At 31.5% G+C, this 15,579-nt stretch overlaps 3 protein-coding genes and 2 non-coding genes across 5 annotated transcripts in view; 2 read left to right on the top strand and 3 right to left on the bottom strand.

The window, feature by feature from the left end:
- The window catches only part of LOC145181174 (procollagen galactosyltransferase 1-like), a 381,403-nt gene that overhangs the window by 90,269 nt on the left and 275,555 nt on the right, over positions 1 to 15,579 (bottom strand). The gene's annotated exons all lie outside the window — the stretch shown is intronic.
- The window catches only part of LOC145181173 (glycogen [starch] synthase, muscle-like), a 361,885-nt gene that overhangs the window by 70,751 nt on the left and 275,555 nt on the right, over positions 1 to 15,579 (bottom strand). The window lies entirely within an intron of this gene.
- Positions 1 to 15,579, top strand: part of LOC145181171 (uncharacterized) — a 50,492-nt gene that overhangs the window by 9,750 nt on the left and 25,163 nt on the right. The window contains exons 2-5 of the mRNA XM_090101036.1: positions 2,226 to 2,561; positions 4,497 to 6,857; positions 7,061 to 13,557; positions 13,843 to 14,325. Coding sequence (XP_089957162.1) covers positions 2,298 to 2,561; positions 4,497 to 6,857; positions 7,061 to 13,557; positions 13,843 to 14,325 — 9,605 coding nt within the window. The 5' untranslated portion in view covers positions 2,226 to 2,297. The remainder of the gene's footprint in view (positions 1 to 2,225; positions 2,562 to 4,496; positions 6,858 to 7,060; positions 13,558 to 13,842; positions 14,326 to 15,579) is intronic.
- Trnak-cuu (transfer RNA lysine (anticodon CUU)) lies at positions 746 to 818 on the bottom strand. The gene has a single exon. It is a non-coding gene; the product is annotated as a tRNA-Lys (tRNA).
- On the top strand, positions 2,028 to 2,100 carry Trnak-cuu (transfer RNA lysine (anticodon CUU)). The gene has a single exon. It is a non-coding gene; the product is annotated as a tRNA-Lys (tRNA).

Genomic DNA, 15,579 nt, shown 5'->3' with positions numbered 1-15,579 from the left:
GTAGATTATCTTTGACATTTCTCTAAACAAGACAAAGGTTCTGTCAAAAGGCCATGGACGACCTGGTTATGTTAATGTGCATTCTTTTCCCTGTCTTGCAAACTACACTCTATTAACAATAGAGAGTGGGATAGAGTTTTTCTGAGACTTTCATTTACTAAGTCCTACTTTTTATTGACTAACAATATGGCCTTGTTGAAATTCAGATAAGCTTAATGCTTCTTTGGGCCTTGACATGCTTGATCAATTAGATACAAATAGATATATAATCTAAAACATAAAATCTTGTTAAATTTTTCATTTTAATAAAGATTTGTTAACTTCATTTTTAAAAAAAGATTTGAAATACATTTTACTTAGGGTGTCTATTCAATTCTGTCAAGTCAGGCATGATATGACAGAATAAACACCCTGATATCAGTCATTTAAAAAAAAGTGAATTCAAAACCATTTATATATTTAAATCTAGAGAGCTTTAAGATTAAAAAATAAGCGATACTAGGCATTCCCTGTATTGTTTTGTTTCAACCCTTCAAGACATTTCGCAGAATAAGTATTGAAATTAAAACAATAAACTCATTTTTATAACAAATTTTAAGTAAGAAATTTGTGTATTTCAAATTTGTCCCCAAAATATTCGCTATTTTCAATTCATAAATGGTTTCTTAGTTTTTATTATTAAAGTTATTAAATGTTTAGTTATTATAATAAAAGATTTTATTATTAGGAAGTAAACAAAACGATTCGCCCAACGTGGGGCTCGAACCCACGACCCTGAGATTAAGAGTCTCATGCTCTACCGACTGAGCTAGCCGGGCATGTCATTTTTTAAAAATAGCAATATATATATTTAAATTGTAAAGAAAATAACTAAATCTTTTTCTTTGAGTGTGCCTTATCTCTTTAAAATAGTGATTATATCTACTTCCACGCAAATTAAACTTATCAAAATCAAATAAAAACTTTTATTATGAGAAGGCAGAGTTTTTTCTAATTTATCAAACTTTTTTAAAAAAATATACTTTAAATAGAAATTCGTAAAAGATTTAAATTAACGCCATTCTCATGTCATGACCCAGTAAACATTGGACGTCAGTAAACATTGTTTACTGGAAAAGTATGACTTTCATCATTTTTTGATTGCTTCTTTTAGGTTAGAGCTTAATTTGATATAATAAAACTTTCCATGCAGTTTGATTGTATTGTCTCGCTAGTATTTGCTCCCATACTGATGTTTGTACTTATTTCGTTTCTAACAAGATTCTTAAGTTACAACTCACGCGTTTATATATATATATATATATATATATATATATATATATATATATATATATATATATATATATATATATATATATATATATATATATATATATATATATATACATTTATACATATATGTATATATGTATGAGATTTGAAATCTTAAGTTTTTACTTAGGCTTTAAAGATTCTAATTGTTCACTTATTAAATAAAAAATATGATCCTCTTCGCCTTAACAAGAAATCAGTGATATGGGATCATATGTAATTTCTATTTAAACGGATGAGTTTTGGATGTTCGTCTTCAAAAATTTCTTGACTCTAAAAAATAAAATGTGGAAAAAAAAGTGAAAAGGGCTATCCTAGAAAAATTTAATTTGTCTTCGGAGGAGGGGCGGTTAATGGATTTTACTCTAAAATAGTATCATCTTACGTCACAAAAACTTGTCAAAACATGGCATAGTAGAGAAATTTTTTTTTTATTATTTTATTTTTTATATTTAATATTTTTTTTAATGTATTATTTATCAGTTAAACTCTGCCATAGGTTAAGGTTATGTTTTTAAATGGTTACCAAAAAAATTTTTTTTTAAAATTGTATTATAATTAAGGAATTAAAGACATGCAAGAAGTTGTCAGTTAAAACTTAAATTATTGCTTTCTATACAGTATAAAGTTAAATAATAGGAAATAAAAATATATATATATTTTTTTTAATACGTCTTTAAATTTTTTTATATATTTATTATTTCGCCGCATAATCAGCCCGGCTAGCTCAGTCGGTAGAGCATGAGACTCTTAATCTCAGGGTCGTGGGTTCGAGCCCCACGTTGGGCGGTTACGTTTTGAAAGAAGTTTTGTACAATGATTATGAAAAAATGCTAAATAAAATTCTGTTTTCATTTTCTCATTATGCTGCATTGAAAAGTAATTTCAAACTTCGATATTCTTTTTATCTTCAGATTGCTTAACTCGACTTCAAAATTACTTCTTAAAATTTGCAACTAGTTGCATGCAAGCGAGATTAAGACACAATGCAAAGAAAGCTACAGGAAACTTCCATTCCAGGATACATTTTACCTGCGAATACAGAAAGTTCAGCTCCTCTGCAAGCATATGGACAAACCTCTTTAGGAACGGTTTTTCATCGAAAACGTGGTATCGATGAAGAAGATATTACAGCTGATGTATCGGAGATCACTAGTGAAATCGATAAAATTAGCAAATGCATGGATAATCCTGAGGCGGGATTGAAAGACGCAAATCGCCTATTAAAAGAGATTGATGAACAAATGGAGGTAAGGTTTCGTTACTTAAATTACAGTTGCGTTTCCTACACGTGTATGCACGACGATATATTGACCATGTGATTCTTTAACAATGTCATATTTAATTCTAAAGTGCCTGCCAATCGTTTTTAATTTTTTTTTTTTTTAATCTTAAAATAGGTTTCAAAAATTATTTCGTAAAATAATTTACATACATCGCCCTTAGAATATTTAACAGCAACAACAGAAAAATCATGTTAACATGAAGTTAACGCACTAGTTACAAATAAGAGAATATTTCCTCAAATATTAAAAATACAAAAACATTTTCCATGACTTATTTGACACCAGATGGTGTCTATCAAGAAAAATTAGCCACAGATTACAAAGAAAATTTTTTTATCAAGGTCTTAAAGATTAAAACTTATTTCTGTAGAGCTAAATTATGCAGGACTTTGCTTCTGTTTTAGTTTAAATTATGGTAATTATGCGAATGTTACACAACGGAATTGAGAAAAAGTGCAAAAGTCCAAAAGTTTGTTTGAGACCATTTAAGTTGGGATGGGGATGTAGGGTGCAAAAAGTGAAAAACTATTTTGTTTAGTGATGAAAGCAAGTTTGTGTTATTTGGTAACAATGGGAAAAAATTTGTTAAACGTCCCAAAAATCAAGCTTTTAATCTATTATACACTAAAAAGACCATAAAACACAGAAGCAGTAATATCTTAGTTTAGGGCTGTTTTTCATGGTATGACGTAGGTCCCATTTTTCTGATAGATAAAACTGTGAATAAGATTGTTTACATAAAAATATTTAAAAAATATTATATTGCCTCCTGCTGAGTGGATTTCAGCAAGATAATTATTCAAAATATACGGCTCAAGCCACACGAGTTTTCATCCAGACAAATAATATTAATGTTTTACTATAATCTTCTCAATCTCCCGGTCAAAGACAAAGAAATGCAAAACCGAGTAGTAAAACTGAATTGTGGAATGCAGTGCAACAAAATGGAGTATTTCTATTGAAAGGTATTGTCGAATAGCTGAACCAATGGCAAACTGACACAGGTCTATTTTGCAACAGAAGAGTCATGTAGTTAATTACTAGATTAGTAATAACAAATTTATAAAAATGCTTTCATAATTATTGTTAATAAAACAGTTTTCATATGTTTTTCTTTGTGTATTTATTTTTTTGCACAAGCATTTTCAGGTAAGTTTTTCATAATAGTTTAAATATTTATATATTTTTTTAAAAAGTTTGGAAATAAATAATGCTTTTTTTAAATTGCTTATAAAGTAACTAATTATTTGTATAAATATTTCAAAAATCAAAATTAGCATATTAATTTTATTTTAAAAAATTAAAAGGAATGGTATGTGTATTTATATGATGGTATGTGTAACTATATAAATTGCAACCTTTAAACCAATCAGAACTAAAATGTGGGAATTAAGACTTTTATTAAGTTTTCATGACTTTTATTAAGTTATCTAATTTAAAATAACTCATCAAGGTAAAGTGTGATAATGAAAATTTACTTTTTATAGTTTTTTTTACATTACAAGCTAGATTACCAGCAAATGCTAATCTCTCGTTTAGCTACCAGAGCACTAGAAAAAGGATGAAATATTTTTTCATAATAACAAATTGCACCACCTTTCATCCCAAAAGAAAGTAAGATTTTAGATAAACAAACTTGTGAAGTATCTGGATACCTTTGTAAAGTATTTGGATATTATTATATTGAAGTTCCGTTTAACAAAATCAATAAAAGCGTACATTTGTCTCAATATTTCATGAGACTGAGAAAAAGTTTGGGAGGGGAAGGCTTGGATTGAAGGAGAAGCAAATATTACAAATTTTTCTGTTTCAAAGAAAAGAGATTAAGGAGTGAACAGCCTGAAATATCATCAATAACTAAATTTAGATGAATTAACTGACTTTTTTTTAACTTTGTAGATATCGTTTGAAATTATGGAAGAACGCCAAACTATGGTACGTTCTTACTTAATTGAGCGCGAAAAGGAAGAAAAAACTCATAAAAATCGCGCTGATAAAATAATGGCAGACTTTGCAAACAAAATGGAAAAATTAGAGGTTATCACAAACCAAACTCCTTTATGCACAAATTCGCATATAACGTTTCATGGCTATGATAAGCTCAGCAAGTTTTCACAAACCAACGCAATTGTAGTCACTGATGGAGAAATTCAAACCACCTCCGACATTATTGAAGAAAAAAACTTACAAGAAGCAATAGAAGTTCTGTCAGTAGAGTTAAAAGAAGCATACGCTCGTCAACTCGTCTGCGAAAAAAATCGATTCCACGCGAAATTAAAAAGGAAAGATTTTGATATCGAAACGCTAACATTGTTCGATATCGAGGCATTACTGCTTGAAACTTCTGATCTTGATACGCAGAAGCTTGTAGAAACATTTGTAGACGAAGCAATTTTAAATGAAACGAAAGATGAGTTGAAAGTCGCGATGGAAAGAGAGAAAAGTAACATCTGCGAATTTCTGGTTAACGAAGGAAACGAGTGTTTACAAATAAAAAACGACGATCTACTTTTAAAATTAATTTCAACTAAAAACGATTTTCTACAAAAGCGGAAGTTCTTTAAAGAAGTAATGAAGCAGAAAAAAGAAAATGAAAAAATGAACGAATTACGAGTGGTTTGTAGACACTTGGACGCTGCGGAAGCAGTTTTCTCAGAAAAAATATCTAATCTAACTTGTGAACTAACAGTACACGAAGAGACATTAAAAAATTTAGTTGAAAGACTTATAAATATAAACGATGAACAAAGAAACCATCAACTGGATAAGTTTATAGCTGAGTATGTCTGCATGGAAAATAAAGGCAGTGATCATAAGCACCATTGGAACGATAAAATCAAAGAACTCTGCTGCTCATTTGAAGAAATAAAACATAAAGAAGAAGAATTAAACACCCTGCTCTTTTCGAAGTTTGCAAATCCAAATAAGGAAATGCTAAGAAATTGTTTAAAACATATGAAAAGGTTGCTCTCAAAAGAGCAAGATTCTCAGTCCGACTCAGGAATTGAAAATCCGGTCCCGGTTATTTACACAAGCTTAAATGATAGTTTTCGAAACTTGTGCGAAAGTGGATACGACATTGAAACAATTCGTGATAAAATTGGCGAAAATCTTGTCAAAGACTTGCTGAGATCCGAAGGCTCCGCCGACGAAGTTTGTGATATTGTACGCTACCAGGATAGATTTTTAGAAGACATACTTCAAGATTATGCAGATGAGATTGAAAAAACTGAAAAAGAATTTTATCAAGTAAACGCAATAAATGAAGTCTACAGCGTTTTGTGCACGAAGTCTTCAACTAAAGAAGCCGTTGAAACACTGCAAAATGAACTTGAAAAGGCCAATCAGGAGCTTAAGCTAATAACGGTATCAAACGAAAAAACAAACAAAGAACTCAAAGTCTTAAAGTGTAGAAAAGATGAAATTTTGACACACAATAGCGAAATTGTTAAAAATAGAAATAATCTGCGCCGAAATCTAAAAGATCTCAATAAGACAATTGCTGACAAGTTGCTGACAGAGAAAAGGAAAAAGGAGATTTCTGAAGCGGAAATGAATATCTGCCAACTTCAAAAGCAAATAGACATCTTAGAAGGCAATAGACCTGTTTCAAAGGATGAAATTTTTTTAATATTAGAAAAAAATGAAACTGACGGGAAAAATCTTTTAAATGAAAAGCTTTCGAGGCTGAAAAGTGACTGGAACAAGCTTCTGCCATATACCGTGCATTTGAGCGACGCGCATGTTCAACATACACTTCAAAAATTACCAACTTCTGAAGAAGTTGAAAAAATTGTGTCTCAAAGGAATTTACTTTCAGAAATACTCGTTCGAACTGAAAATAAAATTCAAGACATTATAATGCAAACTAGTGGTGCTGCATGCCAAAATGAAAGCCTAGATAATATGATGGATTTTGGCTATGAATCTCCTAAAATCAATCATCGAGAGCTCAACTGCAAACTGATATCGCTTGAAAAAGAACTTGAAAAGATAAACTGCCAAATAGCTCAAATAACTGTTCACGAAGACTTAAAAACGGTAATCTCCGAAGAGATGACCTTAAACGCAACAAATGGTGTTATAAATCCGATAGAAATGACCAAGCAACTCGGTGCCGTGAAAAAGGATATGGCAGTTATTAAGAAAAAACTGAGAGAAAAAAAACTATCGCAAGATCTGAAGCACGATGAAAATAAAATCAAACAATTATTCCAGGCAAAATTAAATCTTGAAAAGCAGATGCACGAAATAAAAAAGGTAATTAATTTTTATCGCCCGTGGAATGAGCTATTTAAGCAAACTTGTTTTTGTTTTAAAAAAAATCTCGTAAGTCGAAATATCAGTCTTAACATAGTTAAGTTAAAAACCATTCATATCTTAAAAACGTTTCATTCTCCAAAACTTGGCTTCATTTTTTTGTGATTTTTTTTTTTAATTTTGTAAAATTATATAAATATTAGGCGTCAGTCAAAAACTATAGCGAAGAGATTATTCGTGATGCGATGCGAGAACTTCTTCAGGAAAAAGATCGTACAGAAAACATAGTTCTACGCCTCGGCAAAGATTTAGAAAACATGAAGGAAGTAGAATCGAAGATGAGCCATTTTGAAACGTGCGAAAAAAAACTGATTGCAGTTGAGAAAGATATATTAAAGAAAAAAGAGGATTGCGTTATAAAAATGGTTGCCATGGCAAAAAAAGATCACCACCATTTCGTTGAATCCATAAAGAAAGAGATAGAAACGAAAATGAACAATCAAATGAAAGAAGAAAATCAGGGAAAAGAGAAGCCATCCGCCGTCGAAAAAGAAAAACTCCGCAATGAACTTCGTGACATAATTAATGACATGAAGCAAACTCGCGAAGAATTGAAAGAGATTCATCAATTTCAAAAAACTGGCCACGCTAAAGATGATGCGCTGCTTATAACATTATCTGAGAAGAAGGAGGAGCTGCTTGCAACTCTAAACCAAGTGAATGTTACCATAGAGAAAGAAATTTTAGCATCAACAAATCAAAGTTTGGTTACTCAATTAGTTCAAAAGAAAGAAGATATCATATTTCAGTTGGAAGATTTAAAAGAACGCATCAGCAACCAGGAAGATGTTCTAAAAGAACGCTACAAAAAGTTACTCGGAATTAAAGATGAACTCGAGTCTAAAATTTCAGATGGAATGGACATTGAAGAGTTGCAACAGATCATATTTCAAATCGAAAATCCAAAAATGGATTCATCAAGCAATCAGAATGAGGTGACCTCTTTGTTTAAAAAAAGGCTCTCGGTTCAAAATGAAATTACAAAGCTGCTCGCGGAAAGTCCATTGAACAAAGTTGCGCTGCGAGAAGCATCAAAAAATCATGATGAGATTGATACTTCGATTTGTACCCGATTAGATGAAATGATGGCGTATTTACATGAGAATAATTCGGAAGAGGAAAACATCTCCTATCAGCGTACCATTTTTTTATATCCCGAACTCTACCTTGAAATAGCTCGACAGAATGAAGAACTTGCTAATACGTTACAGTTCGCCTCTCCTGAAAAGGTTTTTAACGAAGAGGTGTCGGATGAATGTTTACAATACGGCGCTCAAGAAATTCGCCAGCTAGAAGATATCAAGTATATTTTAGATGACTTTCACAATCGAAATATCGAGGCAAAAAATATATCAGACATCATTCTTCTTAAATCTTTGAATGAAGAGAAAATCGAGCGGTTAGTATCTAAAATTAAAACATTAAACGTTGTCATGGATACTCAAAAGAGGCAGAACAATAATTGCACTGAACCTAGCAGAGTTGTTGAAGAAAAACAGAGCTCAGAAACTAGAGGCATAATCAAGAACAGTAATGAGTCCGAGAACAGAAACCCAAATAAGAACCTTATTCTCCTTTCAAACTCCCAAGCAACAGAGAGTATTTCAAATCTTCTTCTATACCGTGACGATCTCCTAAACCTACTGTTCTGTTTGGAGAAAAAAATTGAAAATAAAATTATATCAAACGAAACAAAAAAAGAATTGCTCATAGAAAAAATAAAAATTGAAAAAGATATCGACGAAGTTGACCAAAAAATATTGGAGGGGGATTTCATCATTCCAAACAGCGATTTAGAGTATCAATCGTCGAGTAGAAGTTTTTCGCCTAGAAGTACATCGAGTCAAGTTAGTATATCAGATGTATTCGTGGAGAGAGATCAACTCACAAAAAACTTGTTTAAGATAAAGATGAAAGAGGAAAGATTAAAAAAAAATATTATAAGTTATCAGGAGGACTGGGCTGAGCTTGCCACAACAAAAGATCAAACAAAAAAAAGTATCAAACAACTTGACGCAATAGTTCTAAATGAAGATTCTATGGAAAATGACGTCACGTTGGTGAAAGAGATCGACGAAGAATATTTAGAGGCACCATCAATTAATGTTCTACAAACGGAGATTTTATCATTAAATGAGCAGTTAAAAGACGAAGTATTAAGTCCTGTTGAAAGTGTACGACAAAGTATTTCAAAAGCCTCACACGAGAATCCCATAAATCCGTCAGAGTCCGAAATTCTCTCCTCAATCAGCGACATAGATGAGCAAATCAGTATTGAAAATCTAAAATTACAGCTACACGTTTTGCACAAGCAGAAAAAAGAAATCGAAAACATAATTAAAAACCATAAACTTAACAACTGCGACGTTACAGAACAAATTGGAAAATCTACGAAACCCATTCATAAAGATATAGAGAAAAAATTTCAATTGATGCAAGAAAAATGTCGATTGGAAAATGAAATTGCTGATATAAAAGAAAAAATTGAAAAAAACGAAATTCTGCTAGAAAAAACTGAACAAATAGAGTTTTTTAAAATCGAACAAAAATTGACATTTCAAGAAAACAAAGAGAAAAAGGAATCTTTAGAACTTCAGATTGACATCCTTGACAACTTAATTAACCAGTATTCAAGTGTAATTGAAAACGAAATCAAATTTTTAGAGAACCAACAAGTTGTAACAAAACAAGATTCTGCGTCTGTCTTTGATTCGTTACTCAACGAAGGTTCGAGTGCATTAAAGAGTTTTAGAGGAGAGCTCGAAGATTTTGTTGCTAAGGCAACTCACTTGGGTAAAAAAGTAGCAATTCAAATACCTTTGAAAAATTTGTTGATAGAAAGGAAACAGCTGGTTAGCAGTCTTGAGAAACTAGAAAATCAAATGGGAGTTGTTGAAACAAGAAATGAGCTTCAAGAAATTACGGAGGAGATCAGAGAGAGTTACAAAAAATGCAAAGAGCTGAGCAGAAAAGAAAACGGTCTGCATGCAAAAATAAAAGTTTTTGAAAAAAAATTACAAGATATTTTGGAAGAAGCGCAATCTAACACAAGAGTTAAATTCAAGAACTGCCTAATGCTAAAAGTTGATAAAATGATTGAAGACATTATTGAAGAAGAAGAAGAAGAAGTAGAAAGTAATGAAAAAATTGATAGCAGTATTAATAGTAATAAAAATATAGTTTTGGATTTTGAGGAGCAGCGTAGAGTTGAAAAAACTCCTCTAGAAAAGGAGCTTTATGAAACGATAGAAAATTTGAAAAAGGAAAAATCAGAGCTGGAGTTTGAATTAGCGAGTTTTCAAGACCAGCTGAAAGACATTGACAGTCTTAAGAAAGAAATACTTCAATATAAAGAAGAAATAAAAGAGAAAAACCGTCTTGATAAAGAGAACAACGCAGTAAAAGCTCAGTTAGAGATATTTAGGAAACATCTAGAGGAAAACGAGAAATCGAAAGAGAAGCTTCAAAATGATGTCGTTGAGCAGATAAACACGAACAAACGTTTATTAGAAGAAAATAAAACGTTTAAAGAGGAATTGGATTTTTTAGCTCAACTTATTCAAGTCAAAAAAGAAAAAATTTTGCCAAACGGGCATGAAATTCCTCAGCAAACAAAAGATCAGTCTTTTGATAACGAAACCCAGTTGATTTTTGAAAAAGAAGTAGAAGAGAAAGAAAAAGAAAACGAACAAGTTTTAACATTGAAAAAAACGTTCGAAACTAAAATAGAAGAAATGGAAGAATACATCAAGCTTCTCGAACAAAATAACAATAATTTAAAAGATGAACTTGCTCAAAAAAGTTTACTAAACAGCGACTCAAAAGGTGAAAATGAGCTGCTTGCGGTTAATGAGTGCTTCAATAACATGCAAACAAACAATAATTCAATAGCAGACGCTTTAACTTTGAAAATTTCGGAAAAAAATGATTCTATAAAAGCTTTACTTCAAGAGAAAGAAGAGCTAAGTGAATACCTGAATCATCTTGAAGATGATCATGCCATGACTGTCAATCTTTTAGATTCAAATAGTTCTCTTTTGCGCCAGCTGAAGCACAAATTAGGCTGGGATTTATATCATCTACTCATAAACAGCGAAGAGAAAACGAAACACGAGGAAAAGGAAATGTGCGATAGCTTTCCACAACAAGTTAACGAGCTCTTGAAAAATTCGAGCATGGAAGAGCTTTTGCAGCAACTTTTATTTGAAGTTAACAAAGTTGATGAAAAGATTAGGATAAGTGATTTAGAAGCAGAAATTGAATTGAAAAATGCTAAAATACAATCCATGGAAAAAAATTTGCACGATGATGGGGATTTAATAAAGAATCTTGAATTGAAAAATGAAGCTCTGGAAAAACATTTGGTGCAACTTAGCGATAGAGTGGAGTATCAGAGCGCAAAAGAAAATGACGTTTATATTAAAATGATAGGCGGACTTGAAAAGCAATTAAGAATGGTTTCTGAAACCAATCAATCGATGGAAGAATCCTCAGTTAAAGATAATGAGAAAATAAGTCAACTAAACCACGAGAATAAAATTTTAAAACAAAAAAACGTTCACTTAGATGAGCATATCGAAGTGCTAAAGAAAAAAGAAGAAGATTTGTATTCCGACATCCAGCGTTTACGTGAAGATCTCCGAAATTCAGGGAAAAAATCTTCAGAAAGTGTAAATGAAATTAACAAGCTCAAAGAAGAGCAGATTAAGCTTCTTAAAAATTTAGAGGAGGTATCAGATGAAAACAAAAAATTAAGAGTCCAAATCAGTACCAATGAAAATGTTGAAGAGTCTGCCAAATCAACTGTTAGAAAGCTTTCTGTCGAAGTAAAAAAATTAAAGTTCGAACTCGCTGATTCCGCAGCTGATATTGAGAGCCTCAACCAAGAAAAACAACAATTAAAACTAAACAACGATAGTTTGTGTAAAAAATTACAGCAATCTCATAAACAGAAAAATGACCTCCAAAACCGACTTGATGAGCAGAACAAGAACTTAGGGGCGCTACGAGAAGAAATTATGATGCTCAAAGAAGGGGAAAACGCTTTCAAATTTGAGCTACGAGACAAGCATGATATAATTGAAGAACAACAGCAGACGATCGCTAAGCTCGGAAAATCAGTTCAAGATACAGAAAAGCAGATTGATCAGCTACGTCAAGAATTTCTGGAATCGAAGGAAATGTATCAGGCATTATCATTAAAATACCAAACTGAATGCGACAAATACAAAGATGAATTAAGGTCTGAAAAGTCAATAATGGAAGAGATGAAAACAGAGATTGAAATGCTCACCAGATTAAAAGATGAGGCTGATGTTGTAGAAAAAAATCTAAAAAATCAAAACGCTGAAAATAGAAGGGAGCATTTGCAACGCGAAAGTCAGTTATTAATTGATATCGAATCGGAAAGAAAAAGAAATCAAGAGCTGAAAGATTCAATAGATGATTATCTAAGAAAAACCATTCGGTTGGAAACTAGGATCTCAAGTTTGAAAGAAGAAAACGAATCTTTGATAGAAAAAATCAACAACTTGGACGAAAAATACGAAGAAGAATTATCTGACATGAGGAAAACAATGAATGAAACTTTTAATTCAAATGTTGATAATCTTAATAAAAAGCTTCGAAAGATGGCTACTGATTACATGAACTTAGATCAAATCAACGAATCTCTTACTAATGCAAATAAACAGTTGACAATTGAAAAAGAGGATCTTTTAGACAGTTTAAATGCCCAAATCATTTTGCATAAAGAAAGTCAAGCATTTGAAAAAGCTAAGATAGCTTCACTTACGTCCGAAATAGAAGGCTTGCGTCTCGAAAATAGCGATATTAAAGAGCAAATTGATGAAATGAAACTTTGCACTAAAAAAGCAGAAGTTTTAAAGATGTACGAGCAAGAGTTAAACGAAAGAAAATTGAACCTCGATGGCGCCTATCAGCATCTGGAAGAAGAAAAAGTGCAATTTACTGAGAGCATTGAAAATCATTTGAAAAAGATTCATAATGAAAAAACTTCAAAGCAAAACGAAGAAAAAGTGAATAAAGAGAGTATTTCTCTTAAAATGCTTGCATCGTGTCAAGATCAACGAGATAAATTGAGCGACGATTTAACGAAATTGAAATATGAGTTAAATAATACAAAAATGGAGCTAAGAAAGGCAAACTTGGCTCTTCGAGATAAAGAGCAATTTCATGCATCTGAAGAGAAAATGTTGATTAAAAAGTTTGAAGAGGAGATGCAGCACAAAATTGAAGAAATGAAAAGAAATATAGCCAATGAAAAATCTTCACTTATAAAAATCCAAAATGAGGAACGAATGAAATGGGAGGAAGAGATGAAAATGCTAGCTGCTGATTTACACGAAGAAAATTTAAGAAAACTTGCGGAGCAAAAAGCTGATTTTGAAAAGGAACTACAGGAACAGATTTTTAAATTTTTTAAAGAAAATTCTGAAGAAATTGCAGAACTCATCACAAAAAACGAACAGTTGCAAAAAGATAAAAGCGATCTACAAAAACAAATGGATGAAGAGAAACTCATTATGATTCAAGAGCATGCGCGTCAGCACTTCGTGTGGGAAGACACGGTGAGGAGGTTATTAACAAATTTAATACAGTTAAAAGAAAAACAGGCAACGTGAGTTGACGTAATTTCTTAAAATTTTCTTTTGTGTAAATTAGCATCTGAAAGCCAAAAGATTGAATCGATTCGTTATCGATTCGATCCATTAGTTATCCACCTATAGTCAAAAGTACTGTTATAATGTACAGTCTACCATTAACTGTGTTAGAATTTCACAAAATGCATCAATAATTTAAAAAACAATATAATAAATAGTTATAAATCTAATTTTAAAAAAATTTATTACACCGACTTTAGACTTTCGCATTTTTTAAGTTCTTCTTTTTGTACTTTTTTTAGGTTACGTCACAAGCACCAGTCCGAAATCGTTGAACTTGAAAGCAAAATAACAACTGAAAAGGAACGACTTGAAAAGAGGCATTTTCAGGAAGTGGAGAATCTCAAAGAAAACTTGCATAAAATATATGCTAATACAATTAACAAAGAAAAACAGTTTCTACAGTCTACGTTGGAGGAAATTGTAAACGAGGTTGCGGTTGTAAAATACGGACCTATTCGAATGCAGCCGGAACGCGATGAACCCGTTAAATTGGTACCAGAAAGTTGTTCCGATTCTTTGAGTTCCGGAGACTTAGATATTTCTATCGCTGAATTAACTGACCTTATCAGTGCTGATGCTGACGCTCTATGTAAAAAAAACTTTACCAACAGCAAAGGAAAAATTGATGACTATGAACTGAAACTATGTAGAGAGAGTGACAATTTAGTGAAACGCCTTTTAAAACTGTCAGACGCTTTAGAAACAATCCGAAAATGTAAATAAAAGTTAATTTATCCTTTATTTTTATAGTTTATTTTTATGTCTTACACTTAATATATATTATAACTGCATTTATACATATTATCCAAATATTCTTGTATTGTTAATTTTCTATTATTAATCTACTTCTTTATTATCAACATCGTAGTTGTATTTGACTTTCTTGATAATGATTTATAGCGAAATGATCCCAGAAAACTTTCTTAATACCAGCAAACAGCTGAGTAATATAAAGTTAAGTAAAAGCGTAAACTAAGATCTGTTGGTAAATTCTTAAGCATAAACTAAGTTCTGTCGGCAGCTGTAAGTTCTTGGCAACTGTCTGAAAAACAATTTTTCTCTGGGCCCCTGCCCCTTAGCTTCCCGGGGTTTGTAAATACCGGTTCTTGACATATTACAAGTGACAAGTTTAACATATTAATATTATTAAAATATTACGAAAATTTATAAATTAGTACATTCAAACTGGATCTGTAAAAAATTTTTATTACACATTAAAGAGTTCATTTTTAGAGATGTAATTATTCGTTATTGTTCTTTAAATAAGTTAAAAGAAACAGAATACATCCAAAGTGTCATGTAAATTGAGATCAAGACACAGGAGAATCAGACGCAGTTTTGAGATGTATCTTATTTAAAACAGAAAGTTCAACTTCGTATGATGTAGCTGGATTTGAAGCGTGAAGTCTTTTGAGCAACTCAATTTTTTTTTTTTTTTTTTGCGGTTTTTTTAGAAGAAAAACTGAAAAGTGATTGGCATACTTTTGCTTTTTTAGCATAAAAAGTATGGCAATGTCGGTGGTGAACAAGTTTTAAGCACCGGTGAAGTTCGTTTAAGCTCGCTAACCGAACTTAAACGAATGCCACATATTTGTTAAACATAGGGTTCGAAGTTGACCAAATATTTGGGCTTCATAAAACTTTAGTCGTCAAATTTACTTTTTGCTATTCATTCCACTATTCGTTTAATTAAGTTCGGATTTGATTACATGCTAAACAAATATAATACTAACGTCAGTATTTAGTATTATTTATTAAATCTCATAAACCGTAGTTCAATAACCTTCAGTAAATACTAAAGATTATTGACTTAAGCATTCGTTAAACTTCAGTCGCCGAGGTTTAACGAATAGTACTTTTTGCTATTGAGTACAAATTAATACAGAAGATAAATATCTAATTTCAGTTTTTAAGTGTAACAAAGTTACTTGGTACTTGCTATTCGGTTTTCAAAAACACTATTCGCCTGTGCTTTT

The sequence above is a fragment of the Hydra viridissima genome, unplaced genomic scaffold, assembly GCF_058129835.1.
Source record: "Hydra viridissima isolate aposymbiotic clone 2 unplaced genomic scaffold, HvirCarnegie_v1 scaffold_10, whole genome shotgun sequence".
In the NCBI taxonomy this organism is placed as follows: Eukaryota; Metazoa; Cnidaria; class Hydrozoa; order Anthoathecata; family Hydridae; genus Hydra; species Hydra viridissima.
Note: the sequence above shows the minus strand (reverse complement) of the source record. Positions and strands in the feature narration are given on the sequence as shown.